Raw genomic sequence first — 18,269 nt, 5'->3', positions numbered from 1 at the left:
GCGGCAGAGACTCCAATAGACAGAATTCTGAGTCACTGTGTGCTCCTTTTATATAGTCCTTGAAACTTTTGCATTAATTATAAAAGTAAAAAATAAATGTTTATTTCTGTTTTTCTCCAACACTCTCCTCCACTCACATTTTCCCCTCCTCATCCCATATTACATTTCAATTTACTTTTAATTATATATATATATATATATATATATATATATATTAACTAGTATTAAAATTTAGTTAATCATTATTAACACAACGAATTTTTGTTTGTCCAACATAATGTTAATTATTCTAGCCAATGTGTAGAACCTGATAAATTTAATAATAACATATGAATTAAATTTAGCTAAGTTATTTAATTTTGATAGATATTTAGAACACTTTACCCTTTCAAATAATATTATATGTTTTGTTTTTTTATTTACTTAGAATGTTGTTAAAAATTACGTTATTTGAGTTGTTAGGTTGAAAAATTACATTTATTTTATTATAAATGAGTATACATATGTTATGCGAAAAGTCGGAAAGATTCCTTGAGCTTCAATTACTATATATAAAATATGGAAATAAAAAAGATATTATTAGACATACACTTAGTTGTGGTACATATGTATATGGTTTAATTGAGAAATACAATTCTTTTTTCAATCATCTAAATTATTAAATTATGAATCATTTATTTCTTACTGGTGCTATATAAATGTATTTAATGTTTTGTACAGTAAATTCACATGATTATCACATCATTTTCTATATTACACTTAGTTATAGTATAGATGTATATGATATAAATGAGAAATACAAAGATTTTTTTTTTATTCATCCAAAATATTAAACTATCAATTTTTTTACTTCATACTAATATTAAACGTATCTAATTTCTTATAGAATACATTCAAATCATTATTACATAATTTTCATTAGATTTATTATAAGGTATAGCTCTTAAACCTATTTCGGGAAATTTTAATACTTTTTAAACATCAACTTAATTGAAATTGATATATTAGAATAAAAACTAACAATGAAACTTATGTCATGTGTTGAAGGTGAATATAATACAGCTTTTTGATATAGTATTTTTGGTCAATTAGAAATTATTTTAAGAAAATAAATTACAGAATTATTATATTATACATTTAAAAAAGTTAAGAAAACATGTGTTTATGAAAATAACATTTTATACCCAATTATGCTCAAAAGTTATATAACTTTCTCAAGGCAATTATAAATGCAAAGTTACGATAAAAATTAATAATAACTTTTCATTTTTTAAGTTAAGAACAGAAATAAATAGGTCATTATTTTTATTCTTTAAGAGATTACTTTAGTCTACATAAAAAAAAAATCTTAATCCAATTAAATTTTAAATAGTACACTCTTATTAAGAGTAGGATTGAGTTGAATTTCATCAAACTTTGACCATACAAAAAAGTTTGTATTTGACTTGGCAAATTCAAATCGAACAAACTCTATAACATCACTTTAATCTGTCAATGGATACGTAAAAAGTAAAATGTGTTTACTAATTTGATAACATTGTACAGTTCATCACACTCAGAACTCAAAAATCAACTAATTTCATAGCAACAAGAATCCTTTATGTACAGTAATTCATCAAAATCACCTGCAAGTTATGTAATTGCGTCAACAAGGACCTTCTCATGTTCCTGTACACTTAATTGTATTAAGTTTGAACAGTGGTAGAAGAAAAAAGAAGGTGAAAAGGACCATAACAACAATCATAGGTACAAAATCAGCAATATCTTTGCACTCTTCAGATCCAGAGAATTTACATGAACTGAAGCCAGAGTTCTACCCACCTGAAAACACCATTCTCCTTATAATATATATATATATATATTAATTATGAATCTCAATACTTATAATAATGACATGTATTTACCTCATCGACCAATCTTTCTGTGTCTCTTGCTCTGCTCTCTTCCACCCAACATTTTCATGTCTAACAATTCTTCCTGCAACTGGAATATTATTATACTGGCCTAGGCCACCAGGTTCTCTACCCTGCACTCGTGTGTCCTCAACTAAATACTAATCAAATAACAGAAACATGATTTTTCTTGTCACAAACTAAGAAAGATATTCAAAATGTTTCTTGCATAATATTTAATCTCTGAGATGATTGCAAAGGTTTCCAATGCAAGATGGTGCGTACCAATTCGGATATTCTCCGAGTTCTTGGCCGCGGAGATTTGTTTCCTGTTGCATCTTGAACATCACCGCCATGGTTAGTTGGTTTCTCTCTCTGTCTGATTGCATTTTGCAGCGCGTTATCAAACTCAAGATTGCGAAGAAGCTCTCCGTGAACATCATTTGAGATCCTCAATTGTTCCCTGAGATTAGTTAGAACCGCTTCCTTCTCCTGATGAACAATAAGTGCAGGAGTTTCGGTTTCAAGAAGAAAAACACAAAGATCGCTGAGAGAGATAAATAAGAGAAGGAACTGATAATTAATTACCCATGAAAGATCATTGGATTGAATCCTGAAAGCACGCAAGGTTTTATAGTATGCTTCCTTCTCGATTTTAGAAAGCATTTGGTCCATGCTACCCCGCTCAAATTCTTTGCTGTCTTCGCTTGTTTCTTCTTGTTCTTTGATTTTTCTTCTGGTACCTGCTTCCACGTATTCCAATCCAAACCTCGTTCTTGAAAAAGAAACAAAGCAATAAAAGAAAATGGGTGGGAGCAAATTCTAAATGCATACAAGTAATCAAAAGTTTCATAATAACCTTTTAATATTCTTTGTCTCTGCTTGTCACTGCTATTCTCAGTGCAGACTTCAGTGCCATTCTCAGTGTCAAACTTCCTCTTATATAAGAAACACGTCCCCAATAATAATATCATAAATTAAATAATTGATCACAAAATACTAAAAAAATTAAAAATTATAGTATATTTATTTTCTTCTATATTTATTAGAATTATAGTATATTTCAAAAGTTGGTAAAATTATTAAAGTATAATTAAATTTAATATAAATTTTATTTTATAAAATTCAATAATAATATTTTAATCGATTTTATGATAAAAGTGTATTTAAATTATTTATATATTTGTAATATTTTAAATAATATATTAAGATTTAGTTAATTAAAATTAAGAAATTTAATTTAATTTTAAATGAAATATTGAGTAAAAAATGTAGAAAAATATAATAGTTAATTCTCTAATAATAAAAATGATGGACGATATAAAAATTATTGAGTAGACTTAATAAAGACACAAAACGTTAAAAGATACAAAAATTGTGAAGAGTAAACTATATAAAGCTACAAATGATAGATCGTGGTGCATATAAATATAATGTTTAATTTGTCAGTACTCACTCTATTCAGATGTGCCAGTTTGGTACTCAGTTTTTAAAAATGTGTCAATCGAATTCCAACTTTGAAAATTATGGATAGTGAAGTATTATATTTAATAATAATTAGACGTTGTGTATTTCATAGTTTTAAATTGTAATATACTATTGTGGGTTTATATGAAAATAATTTTATAAAGATTTAACGATTTTTTTTTATAAAATGTGACTGTCTCGTTATGATTTTGAATTTAAGATAATTATTTTTAATCAAGATGTGTTGTGAATAAAAAAAAATATTATTATTTATATTTTAAGTTGAAAATTTGAAATCTAAGATTTTAATTTCAAAATTCTCATAAAAAATGAAACATGTTATGTAAGTTGGATAAAAATAAATAACTAAATTTAAAATATATAAAATATGCAAAAAAATCGTTTTGAAATTTTTATTAGAAACACAATTCTAAAATTTGAATATTTATTTTAAATAAAACGTAAATAGTGAATATATATATATATATATATATATATATATATATATATATATATATATATATATATATATATATATATATATATATATATATATATATATATATATATATATATATATGGTTAAGTATGTTTTTAGTCCTTGAACTTTGACAAAAAATTGGAATTCGTCCTAGTCGAAACTTTGATAAATTTTGGTCCCTAAACTTTAAAAATGAATTAATATAGTCATTTTAACCCAATTTTGTTAATTTTTTTTTAGGTTTCAAATGCATTTTTCGATAAATATTGAGTCGAGAATGTATCAAACGATGCAAACAACTCATATATTAACATGAAATACATTGACATGTTGAAAAAAGAAAAGTCAACGTAATTGGGTTAAAAGAACTATATTCATTCAATTTTAAAGTTTAGGGACTAAAATTTATCAAAGTTTCAACCAGGAACGAATTCTAATTTTTGGCCAAAGTTCAGGGACTAAAAACATCTTAACCCATATATATATATATATATATATATATATATATATATATATATATATATATATATATATATATATATATATAAAGATTTATGTAATAAAATATTTCAAAGAACTTGGAAGTGAAGCTTTTCATTAAAAACATGTAAAATTATTCTTACATCAATTTTTGTTTTTAAATTTATTTGACACAGCATATTGTAATAAAATATTATATTGACATAATAATAAGTAAAATCAATTTTCAAAGTAGTTATTGCAAACAAACTGAAAAGTGGTAAGTAGGATTATTGACTTTTCACCGTTGCATATGTTCGCTATCAATGAATCTTGTATATTTCATCCATACTTTTCGTAATAGGATAAGAGTTTGAAATAAGGACAAAAACTAAAATTGCATCATATTTTTAAAACTAAAATTGCGTCATACTGCAGTGACTTTCTTATTGATTTTATAGCACACCTTTAATTTCAAATTTTACAACCTTTAACACAACAAGCTTATGCTCAACACAGAAAATCAGCTCAACACAGAAAAAGCATTAGTTGAAAATTCATAATTTCAATAACACATAATATGAATTATTAATCAATTACGTCATTACATCATAGATCACAAACTAATTAAGAAATCATTCAATTCATTAACTTGCATAGAATTATTATACAAATTTGAACTTGAAAAAAATAAAAATAATAGGGTTCCATTACCTTTAGAAGACCACTCTCTAACTCAAATATATTCCTTAAAATAAGGGTGGACAAAAAATCCAATTTTTATGATCCAATCTATTTTTTCTATGATCCAATCCATTTAATATCCATTCTATTAAAAATTCAATCCATTTAAAATTCATTTTATTGAATCTGGATATCAATCTAATCTACATTTTATATATTTTATGGATTGGATATTCATTCTCGAAATATAGATTTTCAAAATGGATAATCCTAAATATCCAATCCAAAATTTCACTTTATATTTTTTGTTAGGTTAGGCTAAAGGTTGAGACGGACTAGCCCAAATTTAGTCATATTTGATTGAGTTGACATGACCTTGTACAAAATTTGGCCGAATTAGGCCAAATTTTGTCAAGTCGATCCCAATCGAGATTTGACCCCATTGGTCCTGGACAAAATTTCGAAGTATTCGGCCAAATCTGTCAAATTCTTTGGTGTCAGCCCTATGGACACAAATTTGGATCCATATCCATTATTTGGATCCAAAATGGATGTGGATTAGATTTTCGATAGGGCTGAAACCATAAAATTTGGCAGATTTTTTGTCGAGGCCAACGAGGCCAAATTTCAGCATGGGATGAACTTGGATGAATTTCAAACGAAATTCGGTCAGGGACGACGTGACCAAATTTGAGCTAAGGTTGACTCGACAAAATTTCAGTCGAGATCGAATGAATTTCGGCCAGGGTCGATTTTGCCTAATACGACCAAATTTTGGCCAGAGCCGACTTGGCCAAATATGGCCACATTTGGGTCAGGGCCTGATTAGTCAAATTTTGGTTAGGGTTGACTCCACTAAATTCGTTGGTTGGGACCGACTTGATTGAATATGGCCAATTTTCGATCACAGCCGACTAAATTGAATATAGTCAAATTTCGTTTAGGACTTAGTTGACCGAATACGGCTAAATTTGTGCAAGTGCCGACTTGACCAAATTTTAGTCATGAGCAACTCGACTGAATTTGGTCAAATTTAGGTTAGGATCGACTCTGTCGAATATGACCAAATTCAAGCCAGGACCAACTCGATCAAATTTTGGTCAAGGCCAACACGACCAAATTTTGACTGGAGCCGACTCGACTGAATTCGGCCAAATTTCGGTCGTGGCTGACTCAGTTGAATACGACCAAATTTCGATCGTCATTGACTCATTTGAATACGACCAAATTTCATCCTAGGTCGTCTCAGCCAAATACGACCAAATTTGGGTCAGGGCCAACTCGGCCAAATCTCAATCGGGGCCAACTCGATTGAATTCGACCAAATTTTGACTAGAGCCAACTAGGAATACAGTCAAATTTTGGTCGTGGTTGTCTCGGCCGAATACAGTCAAATTTTGTCTAGGTCGACTCAGGCCAATGCAGTCAAATTTGGGTCGGGGTGAACTCAACCGAATACTTCCAAATTTTATCCAGGACCAGCTGGGCCAAATTTTGATCGAGACCGACTTGACAGAATTCGGCCAAATTTTGTATAGGGTCATGCCAACTCAATCAAATACGACTAAATTTGGACTAGTCAGTCTCAACTTTTAGCCTAACCTAACCAAAAATATAAATTGAAAATTTAGATTGGATATTTTGGATTATCCATTTTGAAAATCTAGATTTAGAGAATGGATATCCAATTCATAAAATATATATCAGATTGATATCCATATCCAATAAAATGGATTTTAAATGGATTAAATTTTTAATAAAATAGATATTAAATGGATTAGATCATAGAAAAAATAGACTGGATTATAAAAAATGGATGTTTTGCCCACCCTTGATTAGAATTTTGTGACACATCTCTTCGCATATTGAGTGTTAGAACAGAAAACCAATAAAAAAATATTGTCTACCAACATCTAAACATTTTACTAAAATCATCCATGTAATGATAACAGACATCTGCAAAAACTTCAAATTACTGTTGTTGCATAAAGTTAGCTTTCCTATTTCCGGTAAAATAATGTTCTTTCTCTTCCTTCTTTCGATCAATAAGAAGCTATTATCTGAAGAAGGATAAAAAACAAAAAGGAACATTAGTTATTGCAACCAGTAAACTAAAGCACCATTATTTTATGAAAGAATAAAGTATTTTAGTGCAACAATGTGATACGTGCGACGTGGGATGTAAGACGTGTTACATGGAACGTGGAAGGTGAGACATGGGCGTAATATATGGGATATGGGACGTGCGACGTGAGACTTGAGACGTAGGACGTGGGACGTCGTGAGACGTGAAACGAGAGATGTACAACGTGGGACGTGAGATGTGAAACGTTAGACGTATGACGTCAAACGTGAAACGTGAGACGTAAAACATGGGACGTGGGACGTGCGACATGACACGTGAGACGAGAGACGTCAGACGAGAGACGTCAGACGAGAGACGTGAGATGTGGGACGTGAGACGTGAGACGTGAGACGTGAGACGTGAGACGTGAGACGTGAAACGTGGGATGTAGGACGTGAGACGTGGAACGTGGGATGTAGGACATGAGACGTGAAACGTGGGATGTAGGACGTGAGACGTGAAACGTGACACATGGAACGTGGGACGAGAGACGTGTGACGAGACACGTTAGACGTGGGAGTCGTGATAGACGTGAGATACATGGGATGTGGGACAAGGGACATGGGTTGTAGGACGTGGGACGTGAGACATGGTATGTGGAACGTGCGACGTGAGACATGGGACGTGGGACATGGGACGTGGGACGTGGGACGTGAGACGTGAGACGTGAGACGTGAGACGTGAGACGTGAGACGTGAGACGTGGGACGTGGAACGTGGGACGTGGAACGTGGGACGTGAGACGTGAGATGTGAGACGCGAGACGCGAGATGTGAGATGTGAGACGTGAGACATGGGATGTAAAACGTGGGAGATGTGACACGTGGGACGTGAGACATGAGAAACGTGGGAGACGTGAGTGACGTGAGTGATGTGAGAGACGTGGGAGACGTGAGACGTGAGACATGGGAAATTAGATGTGAGAGACGTGAGAAACGTGGGATGTGGGACGTGAGACGTGGAACGCAGAACGTGAGATGTAAGACGTGAGAGACGTGAGATGTGGAACGTGAGACGTGCGACGTGAGAGACATTACACGTGGGACGTGGGACGTGGTACGTGGGATGTGAGACGTGAGACGTGAGAGATGTGGGACGTGGGACATGGGACGTGAGACGTGGAACGTGGGACATAAGACGTGGGACGTAGGACGTGTGACATGTGACATGGGACATGAGAGACATAAGACGTGTGACATGTGACATGGGACGTGAGAGACGTGGGACGTGTGATGTGAGACGTCCGTAAACACACCTTGAAATTTATATTCGTAAACTTTAAAGCTTACAATTTAATTGAAAATTTTAGAAGTTTAATAAAAGAATTGTTAATGTATGAATAAATTTGTACTAACAAATTTAAATTATACTCTTGTAAAAAAATGTATTAATAAAAAGAGATTAAATACATATAAAATTGAAAGAATAAAAATATGAGGGTAAAAGTAATAATTAATGTTTATTTAATACATAAAAATAAAAATTGAGGATAACAACAATAATTTATATTTATTGAACTCTTAAATGAGTGGAAGGAACCAGAGGATGATCTGAAAAGTTAAACTAAGGATGGGCAAAAAATCTAATTTTCATGGTCCAATCCATTTTTGCTATGATCAAATCCATTTAATATTCATTTTATTAAAAATCCAATCCATTTTATTGGATTTGGATATCAATCTGATCTACATTTTATATATTTTATGGATTGTATATCCATACTCTAAATCTAGATTTTCAAAATGGATAATCCAAAATATCCAATCCAAATTTTCAGTTTATATTTTGGTTAGGTTAGGCTAAAGGTTGAGACGGACTAGCCCAAATTTAGTCGTATTTGATTGAGTTAGCGTGACCCTAATTTGGCTGAATTAGGCCAAATTCTGTCAAGTCGGTCCCGATCGAAATTTGGTCCAGTTGGTCCTGGACAAAATTTGAAAGTATTCGGTTGAGTTCATCCCGACCCAAATTTGACTACATTTGGCTGAGTCGACCTAGACAAAATTTGACCGTATTTGGCTGTATTTAGCCTAGTTTGCTCAAGTCAAAATTCGGTCGAATTCAATCAAGTTGGCCCCGATTGAGATTTGGCCGAGTCGGCCCTGGCCCAAATTTGGTCGTATTCGGCTGAGACGGCCTAGGATGAAATTTGATCGTATTCAAATGAGTCGGTCACGATCGAAATTTGGCAATATTCAAATGAGTTGGCCACGACCGAAATTCGGCCGAATTCAGTCGAGTCGGCTCCGGTCAAAATTTGATCGTGTTGGCCTTAACCAAAATTTAACTGAGTTGGTCCTGGCCTGAATTTGGTCGTATTCGGCATAGTCGATCGCGATCGAAATTTGGTCATACTTAGGCGAGTCAGTCCTGACGTAAATTTGGCCAAATTCAATCAAGTTGGTCATGACCAAAATTTGGTCGAGTCGGCACTAGCCCAAATTTAGCCGTATTCGATCGAATAAGTCCCGAACGAAATTTGACTATATTCAACTTAGTCAACTGTGATCGAAAATTGGCCATGTTCAGTCAAATCGGTTCCGACCGACGAAATTCGTTCGAAAGTCATCCAAGTTCATCCCATGCTGAAATTTGGCCTCGTTGGCCCTGACAAAAAATCTATCAAATTCTATGGTGTCAGCCCTATGAACATAAGTTTTAAAAAATTTAATTTGAATTTATTTTATGAAAAATGAATTTTGGATTTTGAACTTGATCCAAATATTTAGATCTGTATTTAAACTTGATCTAAATATTTGGATCTGGATTTTTAAAAAATCCAATCTACTTTTTTTGAAAAAATGGATTTGGATCGAAAATGTAATCCAATTATTTGGATCCAAAATGGATGTGGATTGGATTACTAAAAATCCAATCCATGATCACCCCTACCTTAAAATTATATTCCCCACAGGATAATCTAACTATACAAACAAAACTCTAATTAAAAATCTAAGTGTAATCTTATGATCACAAATAAAGAAATTTTCACTTTAAATTATTTTGAGTCACATGTATTTAACTATACATGCTACATGCAACTCAAAACACAACCTTCAAAAGGGACAAAAGAGAATTTACTCTGTTCTTAACTTTGATCGAATGATAAAGTATAACTCTCTGCTAAGATCACTCATATAATCTTTGATCTTTAAAAGGATGAAAAAAAGAGTTAAAATTCTAAAGAAGATAAGAAGACTGTTTTAGAAAAAAACATATAAAAATAATGAATTTTTATAAATGAAACATTTAATCTATATGACCTTTATTAATCAAATAATATAGAATCATCTTTTAAAAATCGATACTACTTAGACTATTTTCTGTGTCATTACACAACTCATAGTATCCTTTAAAGTTTATTTATCCAAAATCCATATTTTTATTTTCAATTTCTGCACATGAAAAAGTCATATCACAACCCAAAACTGATATCTAAGGTGAAATGTAGAATTATATTAACTTTCTTTACCTTACTTTCTATATTTTTTAAAAATTACTTTGTGTTTTTTCTTTTAAAATTTAGAAGTTGATGAACATGAAACTAGAACACCTAGATAATTCTTGAATCACTAACATTATTGGACATAGGTCATGGCACAGGTAATTAATTATAGGGCCTTGGTCCTTTATGCATAGATTTACCTTTTACTATTTTGTCTGCAGAATATCTCCCTATGTTGACTATGTAACCGTGTTAAAGAGATTTTTTATTTTGTGTTCATATTTTAAAATATTAATTTTACTTTTTAAAATATAATTATTTATTAAATTTTTAAAAATTGACCATTATTTTTATAAACCTTTTTTTTTATTTATCAACAATTATTCTCTCATCTTTTCTTATATATTTTATTTTATTTTTAATAAATATAATTTTATTTTATATATTAATTTAATAATATTATATTATCATTACATATTAATATAATATCACACAAATATAAAAAATTGTACACACAGGCGTTGTCGCTAGGGATGTCAACGGGGCGAGTAAGGTACGAGTAGTAGCTCCCCCGTACTCTACCCGCTGGATAAATATTCGTCCCGTACCCATACCCATACCCATATCCATCGGGTATCCGTTATGTGGGTACCCGTCTATTTTTTCATATCCGCGGGTATCCACGGGTACCCACGGGTATTTACAAAAATAGTTTAAAAAACAAATATTTAACCATAATTAGTGTTTGGATTAACAAGCTCACTTTCTCCGATTGATTCTTGAAAAACAAACAAATAAAAAATCACTAACAATTTATATTGTAGTTTATTTTTGAATAAAATATTAAAGAAATTACTAACTTCATCAATGTCCACATCTTGCAACATTGTATAAAGTTTCATATTGTCCAATTTTAATCTAGAAGAGCATGATTCATTAAAAATTTCTAATAATCACTTAATTAAAGTATATAAGTAAAAGTGTTAATTTCATTACCTTCCATATTGGTCCATAACCAGTCTTGGAGACACATCAATGCCTCCATAGTATTTGGAAGTAATCTACTCCAATGATGTGGGGTAAGAATCTGACCACCGTTATTGAATGAAGACTCATAATGTTTTTTACTTTTATATATATATATATATATATATATATATATATATATATATATATATATATATATATATATATATATATATATCCTAGTGGGAAGTCAAAATCAGTGACTAAAAGTGGGGTAGGCTTGTGAAGATCAATCATGTGGGGTGACTCAAAATTTTGCAAGATCCTGAATTTCGTAGTTTATACTCATCCCATCTTCCAACCTCGTGAAAACATGAAGAATCTCCAGTACAAAAGAAACAGAAAAAAAACAAAGGTTGAGGGAGAAACTGTGTTTTCAAATGTTTCTGACAAGCCAACTAAGATTGTTGGGATCTTCTGCTTCAATTCTAATCTAACTCAAGTATAAGGCTTTCAGTTTTCACGTGTCATACCCAAAACATGGAAGCACAAGGCAAACCAGTGGAAAGACAATTTTAAAAATGGTGAAAGATGACAAAATATAAATTACTTTTTACCAAACTATTAGAAATTCAAATATAATTCTAAATATAAGAAAATCACACGATTGAACATGAGAATACAAACCACGTGCACAAGGCATGCTCTTGCTCTTTTCATATTAACTTGATCCAACTCTTAGAAAATATTCATTCTCGCTCTCCTACTAAAAAAAACCCTTTCTCATTTATCAGAATCATGAAGATGAGAAGTAGCAGAATTTTGGTGGCTGTATTGGCGTTGGTCATGGTTCACCTTGTTGTGTTGTCCTTGTACTCTGTCTCCCATGAACAGAGGTTTTCAGGAGAGAGAAGTGTGGCAGTGTCAAGAGAGGTTCCATCTTCATCCTTGACTTCTTTTTCAACAAGTATGAGTAAGATAGGTGGAAGCAAGAAACAGAAGAACAAAGATGTGGAACTGAGCCTGAGAAAAGCACCATCCAGCATACCAAATCCTACTCAGAACTAGTTGTCTGTTTTTTTGTGATTTGATCTTGTTGTCTGTTTTATTGTTCCAAATTCTGAGCTCTTTTTTCTTGTTTCTATTTTCTCCTCTTGTATCTTGTATGATTTTAGTCATCATGTTTGAGCATCAGAGAAAGCAGAGACATAAAGTGTACATAAGAACTAGAATTGAAGAAATTATATTCCATTTGATGAGATTGATTAAGAAAATTTGACAGAGCATGGTGAGTGAGATCTATAATCATGGCAACGTCAAAATGAGTGATGAGAAGAGAACACGTTTGGTTGTTGGTTAGTGAGTTGTTGGAGGATGCATGTTTTAGGTACAAAGTTTGCTTTACAGCCAAATAGATTGCAACTTATTTGGCGCTGATATCAAACATTGCTATCATTTAATGATTTCCAAAAAGAAAATAAAAAAATAAATATTAAATACATTATCAGTCACGCCCACATACGTTTGACATCAAGCTATAATTTTTGAGAAGGAGATGATCTAAGTCTCATATTTAATATTAAAAAAATTAAATATAAAATAAATTTATAAATTTATTGTTTTTAAATTTTAAATTAAAATAATTGTATGTCCAGATTCATGTTTCCGTAAGTCATATCGAAAGTTTTACTTCGTTTCCGCAAGTTTTACTTCGTTATAAAAGTAAACAATTTAATTTAAGAAAATATTATATTAAGATAGCTGATTAATTTTTGAAAGGATTATTTCAGAAGAAGAGAATTTAAAAAGATAATTATATTTTGATCCATCCTTTTATTTACTTTTAATCCATCACTTTTATCACCTTTTAATTATCTATTTTGTTTTTTTTTTCAATGAAATGGTGTGATGTGATGATCCAATGATCATTGGAGTGGTGAATTAAAAGTGATCAAAATATTATTATTCAATTTAAAAATATTTTTAGATAGTAAAATAAAAACACTTTTAAAGTATAAATAAACATGGAGAAACTTATGAGTACTAAAATCATTGTATTTATCAAAATATTTAAATTAAGGGATAAATATATTTTACTTCCTAAATTTTGAATACATTTTCCTAATATTGAGGTAAAACATGTCAATTAATTACATAAACAATATAACTCAAATGTTAATATTAAACACATGTTTGACAAGTAAAAAAAAATTAATGTAATTAAATTAAAAAATTATATTTATTTATTTTTAAAATTTGATAACTAAAAAATAACAAAATTTTTGCGCTAAAGTTAAAAGACTAAAATCATACTTTAACCCTTAAATTAAAATCTTCTTTCAAGAGTAATTTTTAGCTATAAATCATGATTTTTTTAAAACAAGGCAGAATTTAAACATCTGAAAGAGTTCCTAAGCTTTTATTAAGCAATGTGTTTTATCCTTTTCTTATAATAAACATTTTTTTCTACATAAATTTATACAGTTTTAAATATTGATGTTGATATAAAGATTGATGCTAATAAAACAAAAAATTATCAAACAGAATTTTCGCTGTATAAAATCTATTTTCTCTACTGTACTTTTTTTTTTCTTGTACTTTAAAAGAAATAGAAAGCGAAGTTTTGAACATTCAAAATCCAAAGCTGTTAAAAAAGAAAATGATGGATCATGACCCATCAACGAAGAAGGATTGTAGACATAGGCTAATAAATAGGCCAAGAGAGTAGTGCCTAAAGCTGTTTTTTCTGTCTTACATTCACATTTCAGAGCCCATATTTCGTTTTCGCGATCTTCACTTTCACAAACTCTGAGATCATTTTTATTCCAAGTGTTATGTTCTTAGCACTTTGCATTACTTTTTTTTCTTAGAATTTGAAATAGATCGTAAACACTAAACTGCAAAGAAACTTTTGAAAGAAATTATGTCTCACGAGACATTTTCAGAATGTCTGGAAAAGAAATTATATGAAAGTATTGAAAGTTTTTAAATTATATGAAATGCATATAAACCCAAAAAAATGTGTTAAGAATTTAAAAAGAGTTTTGTCATTGCATATGGCACATTAAGTCTCACATCAGACACAAATATTAAACATATATAAGTGATAATGATCATTTATTTAATATATCTTAATATTTTAAGTGAGATGTTATGCCAAGATCAATTTTGTAACTAGTTGGAGATATCTTTGTCTTTAAACCTTTTAGTTGTAAATGTCTATCAAACAAGTTTAGAGATATGTTTGTGTGTTGCTTGTGTAATTAATTTGTAACATAGTAAAACAAAGTATTCCTGATGCTGGTACAATAGAGATAGATCCTGAGATCCACAATGTTGGCTTTGAAATTTGAAGTTCGGAATTAGAGCAGGTAGAAGCACCTCATCCATTTGATCCTGTGATAGAGAATAAAATCGGAAGTGGTTCCACCCATTCACTTTTATGTGTAAAAGCAGAGTTTCTATGGTAACAAGGAGACCAAAGGCACCAAGTTTGTATCCATTAAAGCTTCCACACCTATCTGCAATAAAGCAACAAAAGAAGTTTCGGAATAAAGCATAACTATCACCACAATAAAAGGCATCAATATTGATGCCATACCTATCTCCTTTTACCCTCATATCAACCCTGCATAATTGCTAAGGGACTATTCACTGCTCTTAATTCCTGTACTTCTGTACTTTGACAAACATCTCAGAACTCAAAATTACTTCTCTCATTATTATTTCTGTTCATCCACTCAACTTTAATCTGAATAGTTGAGATTCCTCAACAATTACATAAGATAGTCTCATCATGCATGAACTGATGTGATACTTAGCATATTTCCTTACCCAGTATTTATTATTAATCATACAATACTTGGATCTTACTGAGATAGTTTTTAATATACTTAATAGTTTATTTACAAAATTATTTATCATTTGTGTAATTATTAATTCCTCACAGGTTTCTTCAAGATCCAACATTAATCAGACAAGAAGTCCCATCCCAAAGATTAGCCTAGACTATACTAGTCCATTATCCTAATATCAATTATTTACCCTTGCAATTAGCTACTATATTAATTAGCTTATCTCTGACTTTCAGAAACCCACTTGAGGATAAACAATTCTTTTACCATCTGTTTTACCAGGTTTATTTTTTGCTCAATTATTGGGATACTCAAACTTTGAGAGCAAATGCTACTGCATATGCATGGTCCAAGATCAACAATACAATGAAAAAAACTAGACTAAAAGAATACAACTTTTGTTTTGTTTAAGTTCACAAGCACATGACATGAATGACCTATGTTCTTGTCATGGACATGTGCTCGTCCTTTAAGGCTGATACACATGATGTCCGGTTTTCTGTTTTTGTGAAATGTTATTAAAGTGAAGTAAGACAGAACACAATGAGTGGTAGAAGGGAAAGGATATATAACCTTCTAAGTTGGTACATCTGAAGATTGCAGAAATAGATGAGAAGCTGAATGAATTAGTATATATTACTTTACTTGTAAACATGATTTTGGGTTTGAAAAGTACCACATGTTGGATCTATCACCTTAACTATCTCAAAACCTGTCTAGCTGTCCGGTAGTGAGTGAGAGTGCGTGCATCTTGATCCAAGCACTTACCTACCTAATGGGGACCATCATTTTAATATCGTTACTGTCTGCATCATGTTAAGGTTAATTAAGATTCTCTGTTATGAACCCAAGAACTAGTCTTTTCTGTTAGTGTAGTGTGCTACATAAAGCTCATTTTCTACCTTTCTAACAATTTCTCCCTTTTCTTAATTTCAGAAATTTCATCAAATGTTTGTAAACTAAAATTCAAAGCAAAAAATAAAAAAAAAATGGAAGAAGAGAGGAGTTGGAGTAGGTGAGTTGGGTACAGACCGAGTCCTCTCTTTATCTAGAGTCCAGATACAAACAAAAATGGTTAACAATTTTAAGTAAACGTAACTTCTGCAAAATGAAGCTCTACAATTGACATGTGCTCCATAGCTATGCAGTCAGCAAGAGATATGGTAGGGTTGGAAACTTCAAGATGCTAAAAAGTAAAAATATCATATTCGTTCCCACAGGAAATAAATAAACTGGCATAAAAAAAAATCATAGTTCAGACTCGATCCGCAAAAGTCTTAAACAGATATGTTAACAAATGAATTGGAAAGTTTGATATTTCTTTCTCATTGTTTTGGCCACAACCTACGCATGGACTAACAAACAAGACAGTACCAACAAAAATCGTTTAACAATGGATAAGACGTCGGTGTCCAATAATTTATACCTATATTTAGGTGTTTGGAACACAGTACGCTGTTTACATAGGTATTTGCTTTGAATGTACGTGATTAACTATTCCCTGTCACATTTTTCCGTTAATACGTGAGTGTGAACATAAAATAACTGATAAATATTCAATGATCAATGATCATGCATCTTGGATACATAATAATTCCATTCAGCAGTTCTCAATTATGATGAAAATAAGTCTGAAAATTAAAGGTTAAAGCCAGTGTGAGCGTATAGACAGAAGAATTGCACAATTCCCAAGCCCATCACAGATCGTGTACAATTCTTCAAACTCCCCTCTCTTGGTCTTTTGAAAAGTTTGGATAAAAAGAAAAAGGCAAATTAATAAACATGAGCGAGCATAAATAATAAGACCCAATGGACAACCTTTTCTTTCCCATGTTGTCAACAGTTTCGAATTCGAATGTGGGAAAGCACCGCACAACCGAGGGAACTAACTTCGAAAAGAAACACCAAAACATCTCGAGCTTTTATCGGTTTACAACTTTTTACATGCTTCTAGCCAGCATTTCTTGGAACCTCCTATCAGACTCTTGCTTCTCCAACCTGAACTTCTCGTGGCAATTCGCAATGAACATTTCTGCTAAAACATCAATCTCATTCATTTCATGCTCATCTTTTGCACCACCTGCACCTGCACCCTTCTTCTCTTCAACCTTTTTCTCTTCAAGCCACCGAAGGTAGGGGCAATCTTCACCTTGTGCCTCTCCCGAACCCAACCCTTCGAAAACCGGTTCTGGAACCGGTAACACGTGTGAGGATTTGGAGGAGCACCAGTTGTAGTGAAGCCTGAAGGAGCCTAAGATGATCTTCTTGCGCCTGTTGCTGAAATGCTTTTTGTGGATGCTTGAATTGTCCTTGAGAATCTCAACCACCACAGCTTTGACTTTGGAGAGTGCACGAATGATTCGGCACAAGTGGGAGATTATGAGGGTGTGGACGATTCTCTTCAACTTCATGGAGCTTATGGTTGAAGACGAAGGTTGTTTCAGTGAGAAAACTTGAAGAGGGTGCAAGGTTTTTAGATGAGAAGGGCTAAACATTTTTGTGTGTTACTAAAGGAGCAGGTACATAGAAAGAAACAGTGTCTGAGAGAGAGAGAGAGAGTGATGAGTGTTACATGTGTTTGGTTTGGTCCATGTTTTTGAGAGCTGTTGTTGTAGTTTATATGGGGTGCCAACTCTTTTTAATTACTGTTTTACCCTTTGTTTTGTGGGTTATTTAAAGGGTACCTACCCTACACTTTTTTTCTGTGCGAAAAATAGTCAAATTGTTCTTTTTCTTTTGTGGATATGTTGTTGGGAATAAGACCCGCTTGTTTGTTTTAAAAAACTTGGTTGGTTTCAGCAGCTTCACGAACACTCAATTTCTTTCTTGATGGTGTAATTATGTTAATCACAGTAGCATGAGATTCGAGAACGGTGATTAAGGCTCAAGAATCGCCA

The 18,269-nt window shown here is 31.8% G+C and overlaps 1 protein-coding gene across 1 annotated transcript; it reads right to left on the bottom strand.

Annotated features, from left to right (window-relative positions):
- Positions 1 to 17,029: 17,029 nt before the first annotated feature.
- Positions 17,030 to 17,970, bottom strand: LOC114177463 (uncharacterized). Its single transcript, XM_028062826.2, has one exon. It carries the CDS (start codon positions 17,865 to 17,867, stop codon positions 17,313 to 17,315), a length of 555 nt encoding a protein of 184 aa, XP_027918627.1. The 5' UTR covers positions 17,868 to 17,970; the 3' UTR covers positions 17,030 to 17,312.
- Positions 17,971 to 18,269: the final 299 nt, after the last annotated feature.

The sequence above is a fragment of the Vigna unguiculata genome, chromosome 1, assembly GCF_037176805.1.
Source record: "Vigna unguiculata cultivar grain cowpea cultivar isolate G323 ecotype 2 chromosome 1, ASM3717680v1, whole genome shotgun sequence".
NCBI lineage: Eukaryota > Viridiplantae > Streptophyta > Magnoliopsida > Fabales > Fabaceae > Vigna > Vigna unguiculata.
Note: the sequence above shows the minus strand (reverse complement) of the source record. Positions and strands in the feature narration are given on the sequence as shown.